Source organism: Girardinichthys multiradiatus, chromosome 12 (assembly GCF_021462225.1).
Source record: "Girardinichthys multiradiatus isolate DD_20200921_A chromosome 12, DD_fGirMul_XY1, whole genome shotgun sequence".
NCBI lineage: Eukaryota > Metazoa > Chordata > Actinopteri > Cyprinodontiformes > Goodeidae > Girardinichthys > Girardinichthys multiradiatus.
The window spans coordinates 10825871-10836218 of NC_061805.1; the positions used below are offsets into that span (position 1 = coordinate 10825871).

Genomic DNA, 10348 nt, shown 5'->3' on the forward strand with positions numbered 1-10348 from the left:
ATGATCCTGAGGTGATGGAATCCAGACCTTAATATGTTATGGATGCGTTTTTGAAAATTGAGGCTGCAATGTAGGGTCACACCTAGGCTCTTAACGTGCTCATGTGGTTTAACCAACAGAGACATATGCACAGCTGTGTATCATCAGCATATAATTGATGAGAGATACCATGGTGTCTAATAATGGAACCAAGAGGAAGCATATATATATATATATATATATATATATAGTAAATTGAACAGAAGAGGACCCAGAACAGATTCCTGTTAACCCTTGTTAACCCTTGTTAACCCTATTAGATTCAAAGTTGTTAATAGTAACAGAAAATGTTCTACCCATGAGATATGAAGACAACCAATTATGAATAGGACCATTTAGACCTATAACATGTTCAAGATGCTTAAGGAGTATAGTGTGGTCAATTGTGTCAAAAGCTGCACTAAGGTCAAGGAGTTAGTTTATGTTGGTCAAGACTAATTTTCAGATTGTTAACTCTAACCAGTGCCGTTTCTGTACTATGATTGTTTTTAAACCCAGACTGGAAAGTATCAAACTGTTTTAGATTAAATGCATATGAAGTTGACGATCCACCACTTTTTCAAGCTTCTCAAGAAATGGTAAATTAGAAAAGGGTCTGCAGTTATCCAAGGAAAGTGGGTCCAGTGCTAGTTGGAGATTATCTGAGCTTAGTGACATGCTTTATGCTACTGGAAGCAGTCATTAAAAGATGGAAAGACAGGCCAAATGAATGAACATTTTCAGCAATAATATTTAGCTGGGCTGAGGCATTTAAATTATGTAATTGGATTAAGGGTCCCAAAGCATGCCCAGAAAATATTCCTCACCCCATTACAGCAACACCAGGCTAAAATAAAATGCTTATGCCAAATTCTTGTCCGATTTTGACAAGTCTGCAGTATTGCCTCAATTTCCCATTTTTAACAGAAGAGCTCCACCCAGTGTGGTCATCTGCTGCTATAGCCCAGCTTTAAAGAGCTGACATGTATTCAGAGTGAGTATTCTGCATCCCTTCATTGAACGTTTGGCTTCTCGCCTTCATCTCAATCCAGTTTTGGACATCTGCAAACTCTTTAGAGGTCTTTCTGGCACCAACCACCACTGTCATTCAAGTCACCTTAATCCTTTCCCCATTCCAATCTTATGAACTTCAGCAATTAGTCTGCATCTTATCCAGAGTTCTCTCATTGTGATTTTGCATGTTTCAGGTGTTCCTGAAGTGGGCAGCGGGTAAGAAGCTGTGAGTGGATGAAATATTTTCGGCCATCTAGACCAAGTAGTGCAACCCTTTAGTGTTTGATACATTAGCTCCACATTTTGCCATTTAAGGTGGAGTATAACCCTTGTTCCAGTTTTAAGGAAACCTTTAGCTTCTTACTAGATTAATGAACACATGTTTACTTTGCTATAAAAGGTTTATTACCTAGCTAGTAAATGTGGTATGAGGACATGACATTTTCTCTTCCAAACTCATTGTCACTTGCATAAATGCTTCCTTTATGCATTTCATAGGTTTGTATTCACATTTGTTTATATACATAAGAGCAGATTGTCTCCAATTACAATTGAACTAAGGTGTTCCAATTGCTTCACAACCTTAGGAATATCTTTTCTGTTCCGACATGCAGTAACAGAAGAGTAATTTTAAGTATTAAATGCTGGTGTGTAATTTGCAAGTTATTATAAAGTCTGAGAGGACCTCAGAAGCCAACTGAAATTGCAAACTCTTTATTAAAATGTTTGTCAGAATTAATCCACAGAAGATACTGGTTCCTATAAAAAAAAAACAAAAAAAAAAACATATGTACAGTTTTACAGCTGGAGGACAAAAGGAACAGGTAAGATTTAATGCTTGTCACCTCTTGCTTCTCTGAAGCTGCCTGGGCATTTTGTGTTCTGGGTGTAGTTTCAACTTTCTCCAGGTCAGACATGTTTGTTTCAACTGTTGCATCTGGGCTTCCTCTCCTGTAACCAAGAGATATTTTATAGTTGTTGCAACAAGATACACATCTATGGCAACAGTTATTGTACTGGAAACTTAGGAAATGTAAAAACCTTGAGGCAGTATTTTTTTTAAGGACCACTGCTATCACAGCAATGACAACAATTATGCCACAGATACCAACTGCACCATAAATAATGGGGCCCTGCATGGTTTTCACTGCTTGGTCTTTACAGGAAGACCCACTGTAGCCCTCTGAACATTTGCATGTAGTGACCCCGCCGATTTCCAAACAGTGCCCGTTCCCACTGCAATGGTTTTGGCTGCACTGTGAAGCTTCCAAGTTCATGAGCTCACTGCCAGCAACTGGGGCGTTTCCCACAGCTGTCCCTGGGGAGATCGCGCGAGGAGATGAGGTGCTCTGAGGACTTTGAGTAGAGACCTTGGTTCCTGACCCATTCCTGACACCAGCACCTTAAAAGACAACTAGGTTTCAAGCAAGTGTGTAGGGCAACTTAAGGCCAGCTTTAGAGTGTATGTATATTTAAAAGAAAAAAAAAATATATATATATACAGTTTTCATCTGAGTGATCAGAGCAGTCAGCATAACCATCACAGAATTTCTCAGCTGGCAGGCAGGTTTGGTCCAGACATAGTCTTCTGTCAGGTGAGCAGCTTTGATTTGGGCTGCAGTTTGTGTCTTTTGTAATGAAGTCATGGGCACATTTGCATGTCCGTCCTGTTGGGGTGGCAAGGCACAGGTGCTGACAATTGCCGTTGTTTTCTGCACACTGGTTTGAACCTGAAGGTTTGAGATGTAAAGCAGCTACAGTTTAGGCATATAGACATTAGCATTGCAAGGCAGCTTACTTTGGAGACAGCACTGCATCCCCTCAGAACTTTGTTGTTACTTACCTGACTGTGTAGACTTGCTGAAGGCTTTCAAGCCAGCTACTTTTGTGCCAACCTCAAACCATAGCTTTTGCTGCTGATTTTCTCTGTACCAGAGTCTTGTCATGTCTGAGTGTAATGACAGGTACAACATTAGTATTGATACTCATTGCATTTAGGGACATGGAGAAAAAAAAAAAAAAAAAAAAAATTATATATATATATATATATAAATAATAGTGTTAGTTTCTGCACCCTTATTACCACCGACAGTCATCCAGATTGGCATGTCTTCACCAAGAGCCACAGCAGTCAGCCCATCACCAGCCTCCAATTCTTTGTATCCAGATCCGTCAGCCTTGACAGAACTGATTGTTCCGGTTCCTGTGAAGATTTGGGGGAAAGTTTAAGCAGGTTCTTCAGGAATAACAGCATTTTAATGAAGTCATACCTGTGTTAGCCCAATAGATTGTATCCCCATTACTGGAAAAGACTAGAGATGCTGGCTGGACCGCTTCCTTCCACACAACTTTGTGCTCACCACCATCCATGTGAGCACATTCTAGCACAGCTTTACTGCCAACATCTTTTAGATCTAGATTTGTAAAACAAACTCTGCCACTTTGAGGATGAAGGGCAATAGAACCCACTCCAGTAATCCCTTCTTTTATGAGAATTGCTGTGTATGCGCCAGTTTTGGAGGTGACGTGCAGCCGGGACTGCTTGTTGCTGCTCCAGTACACATTAAGGGTTACCCAGTCAAGAGCCATGGCAGTGATTTGGTCATCTAGTAGTTTGAGAAGCTGGCCTTGAGCAACCAAGATAGAGTCCTTCAGCTTGAAGGAGTTGACCGAAGTTGTGCTGTCATCCAACAAGATGAGTGTGTGTTCATGCATGCTATAGTCCATGATCTTTGCTTCACTGACACTGGGGATCTGCAATGCAAAATGCTCTGGCCATCCTTTTAGCCCTGTTGCTTGTTGGGCCTGCAAGTAGATCTGCAGAAATCATGGGAGGTGAAACAAATTAGTCATGCAGGCTATTAAAAAAAAAAAAATCCAAAGCACCAGTTCTTAATTGCATTGGCTCCCCATTTGTCAAAGAATAGATTAAATTCTGTTGTCTACAACACACCAAATGTCTGGGGTCAAAATATTGTTGAGTTTGCTGTAGGAGCCTTGCACAGCCCCAAAGTCTTCAGAGACCTGACAACTTCTCAGGACCAGAACTTGAGCATTTAGTAAGAAATAAATAAAAACCCTAGTTGACTACCTGAAGAAAGAAACTCAAGTAGATTTTATGTTAATATTCATGACCCCCCCCCCCCAAAAAAAAAAAAGAAAAAGCAGCTTAAAGTTGCCTTCATGAGTGACACCTTTGTGACAGTTTGTTGTGACAATAGCAGCAGGAATGTTGATGTGACTAGGCTGGAACAGGTCAGACCATCTTCAGCCAGAGACAGACCAGAGGGACACTTGCACACAGCTTTGCGTCTTGGTGCCAACACACACATATGTGAACAGGCCATCTTCTTGCAGGGGCTCTCCGTATCCATCTGGATTATTGGGTGGATAATCTGAAAGCAGGAAAGTTGTTTAATAAGTGTCAAACTCTCAGTACAACACATACCCCCGGTTAAGTTTATATTGTACAGGTAAATGCCAAAGGTCACAACTGGGGCAGTGGGTTTAGTTCGACTACACCAGCTTCAAGTAAAGTCTCACCTTAACAGCAAACGGTTGTCCAGGTCTCTTCAGGATAACTTGCCGGTTCTTACCAGAGAGTTTATTAGCAGCTTGCACTACTCTCTTCTTGGCATCAGACCAGTAAAGCATGTCATTGAATACAGCCACAGAAAATGGATTTGTTGTCTCCCTCATCTGGAGAATCTGAAAGATAATTCAGTGTTTTAGACCATGTTATGAAGCAAACAATACAGAAACTCTTGTATTGGTTCCACAAGTGGCAATTCAAAAGTCAGCACATTTCTCAATTCCTATGTTTTTATGGATCACAAATCTCCTGTAGAGCCACTTGTAAATTTTGCAAAGGCCTTTAGAGCCAACTTATGCATTCAGTTAAGCTTGGGAAAAAAAACAAACAAAAAAAAAACATCCAAACTTCATTTACCTTTATATTGTTACCATCTAGTGTGGAAGAACCAATTGCACCCAGTTTCTCATCCGTCCAGAAAATCCTTTCTGAAAGGATATCCACTGCAATTCCACCTGGCCAGCCCAAGCTGGAGTTTACCACTGCCCTCTTCCCAGACCCATCCATTCCAGCACACTCAATCTTCACTGGGTTACCAATTTCTGTCCAAAACATCAGCCTAGGAGACAGATAAAGTATGAATGCCATCTTAAAATTTTGACCTTTAAAGATTCCTAAACCAACCCTTTTTGTGGTAGCAGGGCCAGAGAGCGAGGCTGATCCAAGTCTTCATCTAAGATGATGCTTTGGTCCAATGACTTGACAGTAGCTTTCACAAGTCTGATGGCAACAATCTGACTATTCACACCATCTATCCAATAGAGGTTCCTTCCAAGCCAGTCCACAGCTACAGAGTCTGCTCGGACACCTGCAACAGGAACATTTAGGTTATTCTTTATACCTGTTCCAAGTCACCTTGAATAAAGTTGTCATTTTCCCCTGCCCCAACCTTTAGTCAGAATTCCTGTAGTCTTCTGGTCCATAGAAGACCACCGGATAGTTTCTGTGTCCACACCAACCCAGTAGACTTTCTGGTCCCTCCAGTCATAGTCCATAGAAAAGATGGCCTTTTTGGCAGATGATGACAACATATCTAGGCTTCTACTGCGCAAACCATACATATACAACTCTGTTTGGACTGATGTCAACAGGAATGGTTCACCTATAAAAAAAAAAAAAAAAAGCGATCGGCAAAGATATACCATCTAAATATTTATTGAAAAGCCTTGTTTTGTGCATTCTTGCCCATCAAGTTAATCTTTTAACATTGCAAACAAAATCTAATTTGGACAAACCCTATTACTCATGCCATCCTTTAGAAATTGTCTAAACTACAGGAACCATTAAGTCAAACTCAAGGCATCCCCCTGTTATTTTCCCAATGTTGAGAGTTTACTTTGAATACCTTACCTGTTATTTTGCATTGGTAATCATCTGCCTCCATTATAAAGCCTGGATGGCACTCGCACTGGTAGGACCCAGGTGTATTGAGACAAAGATGACTGCACACACTTTGAGCCTGGCCTTCACACTCATCTACATCAGCACATGTCTGCCCATCCTCCAGAAGCCTGTACCCTGCTGTACACAGACAGTGCTACACACACACACACAAAAAAAAAAAGCACATTTCCACTAAAGACTGAACAGTTGGATGCCTTCAGTGCTTGGCCTCAAATTGCCTTTCAGATTTTAGCTGGCCCCTTACTGGTCCCTGGGGTGTGCTGTAGCAGCCCTGTGAGCAGCGGTTGTCAGCCTCCATGCAGGTCATCTGGCAGCCAAGCCCCTCATCTGAACCATCTGCACAGTTGGTAACACCATTGCATACCAGAACTGGATCCACACACTCCTGGCTGCCACACTGGAACTCATGAGGGGGGCATGCCACTCTCCCACCTGGCAAGTTTGTGCAGTCTCAGTTTATCAAAATGACCAGTTTAGAGCAGTCATAGCATTTTAGGAGCTGAATGTACAGGCATCATGTCCACTTATATTCTTTAGTCATTTTTTGCTTACATTTACCTTCACTTATTCAAATAGGATTTTTTGTGAAACTAATACATTAACTCACATTCAGCCTCATCACTACCGTCATCACAGTCCTTCATGGCATCACATCTCCAGACTGCAGGAATACATAAAGTCTTTGATTTACAGAGCCACTGGAAGTCACCACAGCTGACTGGAGCCACAGGGCAATCCTAAAGGGTCAAAAGGGATACCATTGCAATGGCGATTCCCTGTCCAGCTCTAGAGCCAAATTAATTAAGACCTTAGCAAAATACCCTCAACTTCAGGTTTCAAGAGACAAATGACCCTAGTTTATTACACTTAACATTCACCTTTTCATCTGAGCCATCTTTGCAGTCCTGGTCTCCATCACAGAGCCACTCCTGCACCAGGCACTCCTTGCTCTGGGGACAGCGGTGTTTGGTTGTGCAGACTGGTGGTTTGGTGCAGTCTTCCTCATCAGAGCGGTCCCAGCAGTCAGGGTGACCATCACAACGCATTGAAGCCAAAACACACTGGGCACTGAGGCACTTAAACTCTGTAGAGCTGCACAGAATATCAGCTGCAGGAGGGCATGGGAAAATTAGACTAGTCCTAAAGAGCTTGGTCACCAATTATTAGTCATACAGACATACCACAGGTGGCCTCATCACTGCCATCACTACAGTCCTGCTCTCCATCACACAGAAAACTGCTGGGGATGCAGCGGCTGTTTTCGTCACACAAGTGAGCACAGCCCTCCATGCGCTTGGCACATCCAATTTCATCAGAGTGGTCCTGACATTGTGGCACACTGTCACACACTTTGCTTTTCTCTATACACTTTCTTCCATGGGCACACTGAAATTGGTCTGCAGAAGAAATAAAAACAGATAATCTTGGGGGGGGGGGAGGGGAACAAAAAAAAAAAAAAAAAAAATTGACGGCAATTACAAATACTTTTTATTTTTCAGTACACCAAGCACAATGCCTCCATACAGCCAATCCTGTATGAGTGTTTTAATTATAGCCAAATTTAGTTAACCTACCATTTCCACATTGTGACAAGCAATCTTCCTCATCTGAACCATCTCTACAGTCTTGTTCCCCATCACAGACATGATTGTAATGGACACAGTCTGATTTGTCTTTGCACATCTGTGAGCCCAAACCACACCTGATGGGACGAGACTGACCAGAAGAAGCCTGTGCAGGACCTGCTTTTGTCCCCACTTCCTCTTGGTCCTCTGAACACAGAGGACATGCAAGTTGAAAACTACACTAGAACCAGAGGGATCAAAATGCAAGTCGCATACCACAGTTTGCCTCATCAGTGCCATCCTGACAGTCCTTTTCGCCATCACAGATGAAGCTTGCAGGCAGGCAGGGGCTCTTGTCATCACAGTGGTGAGCACAGTCTTCAGAGTGTTCCTGGCAATTTTGTTCATCCGAGAGGTCCTGACACTGAAGTACACCATCACATACCTGGTCCTTGTCTAGACACTTCTTACCATGAGCACACTGGAACTGATCTGTTTGGGAGCATTCGTTTAATCACGTTAAACTCTGTGCTAAACAGTCACCTTTAAAAAACAACTTCAGTAACTTGATTGCAACAAGATTTTACTGAAACCATAGAGTTTTGGCAATCCACATTTTACAAGTTAAGAATGCACAACAGATTTAAAGAGTTTTAAACATGCATTTTAACTAAACTTCATGGCATCATTACATTATAGGGAAGTGAATGGCTGTAAAAACTAACTACACAGAAAAGAGCAGCAACACTTCTCTTTGAAAGCAAGAGCTCACAATTTGTGTGCACTTTGACAATTGTGTGCACACCCATCATATGCCAATTGTCACGTTAAGCTTCAGTTCTTTGAAAACTGGTGAACAAATAGGACCCAGTTCAGGTAGAAACTGAATTCAGCTAAATGTTTAGGTGGTGAGCTATGAAAGGGAATTAAGTTCAGCTCCAGTAGTTTAAAACATAACCCAAGTTTTTGTCAAGGGTGGCCTCTCAAAATTGATATTGTACAATAATTGTTTTGACTGTAGAAGTTACTCCAAGCATTGCCAATATATTAGAGCTTAAATACAATGTCAAAACCCAGTGAGACTTGTGTTTTTGCCTAATGTAGAGGGTAAACTCTGATTTAACCCAACATTAACAGTCATACCAGCACTGCATCCCAAATCACAGGCCTCTTCATCAGAACCATCCTTGCAGTCCTCCTCTCCATCACACACATGGCTGAAGGGGATACATTCTAAGCCATCCTTGCACAGACTATAGCCCACTTTGCAACGATTAAGACCACTTCCAACTGGGAAAACCACACAAAGGAAATTTGTATCAAGCCAAAAAAAACAAAAAGCAAAGCAATATCCATAAAAACAAACAAAAAACCTAAAAACTATAGTAAAAAGTTGCTTACCTTGCAAGTATACTGTCAATAAAACCACACAAAGCCATAACCAACCACCCATTGCCAAAGGCAGATCAAAACAAACCATGTGCCAAGACATGTTGGGGTGTGGCATCTTTTAAGGGCACCAGGGGAGGCCAATTGAGCCTAATTGAACACCTGAGAGAGAAGGAGTTGCTCAAACTGTTAGGGGTAACAGTACAAAATGTTAAAAGTGCCACAAATCACAAAATAAGTAGCCAATTATTAAAAGTTTTATGTATGTGGTAATTTAATTAAACTGCATAAACATAGATAGATAAATAAATAAATGTTAATAATTTATGAAATACGTAACAGAAATATAAAATGTGGAACTTGAACTTGATAGCGAGGCATTGTGAAGCAGTAGAGAGGGTCTCCCACATGTGGAGGCTATATATATATCTATAAGGAACAAAAGTATCATAATTCCAAAAATAAAAACAAAATGATTAAATTGTTACTTAAACATAGTTTAAATTATTCTGATTTGACCTAAATGCTTAAGTTCTTTAACAAATAAATTGTTCAATAAATATATCAACAATAATATTTATTTTACGTGTCAGCCTTAGACGTGAAAATCAGTGGGTGGTACTAATATCGCTGTTGATAAAGGTGATTGGTCTGCAGGTAATTTATTGTGCAGGTTCACCAATCAGATGTTAGGGTTTTTTTTGCCCGTGGTTACAGCTTGAATTGTTTCATGGTGAACTGTAACAAAGGAACAATCAAATTATTTAAAATAAATTAAAATAATTATAAATGATTTTCAGCATAAAATCTGATTTGATTAGTTATGTCCTCATTTAAAAATGTAATTATGCATTCATTTATGAACTACCACATTTTACAGATACAATAATTTATTAATTGAATGTATAGTTCTTAGTTTTATGTACATTATTATAACTTTCATACCTAATTGTTGAAGGATTTATTTAGTTATTGGATTGTAGCATTTTTGGCACTCTACAGTATGGACTGGGTTAAAAAAATATTCACTGGTTCACCCATTCTCTCTTTATTTGTTTATCTCATTTCTAACAGACCTGGAAACATTGAATGTTCAGGTTTGGCAGCAAAGATTTTTAATGCAGGTTTGGTCCTTTTTTCTAATAATCTCACAAATCCTGTAACTCAGTGTGAGGAAAAAAAGTGTTGCTGCTCTGTTTGACTACTTATTTCATGACTGGGTTACCATGGTGCACTGGTGGTGTAGGGGTTAGGCGTGTGACCATGTGCAGAGGCTATAGTCCTGGATGCGGCTGTCCTGGGTTTGAGTTCCACACTTGGCAACCTTTGCCGAATGTCTCCCCCTCTCTTTGCCCTCTTTCCTGTC

General features: G+C 40.7%; 1 protein-coding gene across 2 annotated transcripts; it reads right to left on the bottom strand.

The window, feature by feature from the left end:
• Positions 1 to 1730: 1730 nt before the first annotated feature.
• lrp13 (low-density lipoprotein receptor related-protein 13) lies at positions 1731 to 9149 on the bottom strand. Of its 2 annotated transcripts, XM_047381061.1 has the most exons (21): positions 8995 to 9149; positions 8737 to 8883; positions 7870 to 8085; positions 7603 to 7800; positions 7210 to 7425; positions 6907 to 7136; positions 6636 to 6765; positions 6273 to 6460; positions 5975 to 6161; positions 5514 to 5726; positions 5249 to 5432; positions 4982 to 5183; positions 4576 to 4740; positions 4227 to 4427; positions 3303 to 3849; positions 3107 to 3235; positions 2876 to 2980; positions 2535 to 2762; positions 2074 to 2434; positions 1878 to 1983; positions 1731 to 1791 (listed from the first exon to the last, which is right to left on the bottom strand). In XM_047381061.1, the coding sequence occupies exons 1-21, from the start codon at positions 9098 to 9100 to the stop codon at positions 1768 to 1770; spliced, it is 4083 nt and encodes a 1360-aa protein (XP_047237017.1). In that variant the 5' UTR covers positions 9101 to 9149; the 3' UTR covers positions 1731 to 1767. The 2 variants fall into 2 exon arrangements, with proteins under 2 accessions (XP_047237017.1, XP_047237018.1); XM_047381062.1 differs by lacking the exon at positions 7603 to 7800.
• Between the last annotated feature and the right edge of the window lie 1199 nt (positions 9150 to 10348).

Excerpts from the sequence above, each read along its gene's own strand:
- lrp13 (XM_047381061.1), bottom strand. The coding sequence starts at position 9,100 with ATGCCACACCCCAACATGTCTTGGCACATGGTTTGTTTTGATCTGCCT. Across the intron at positions 2,763-2,875 it reads CAGCAAGTCTACACAGTCAG|GTTCAAACCAGTGTGCAGAA; the intron begins GTAAGTAACAAC and ends TCAAACCTTCAG. Across the intron at positions 1,984-2,073 it reads AAAAAAAATACTGCCTCAAG|GAGAGGAAGCCCAGATGCAA; the intron begins GTTTTTACATTT and ends TCTTGGTTACAG.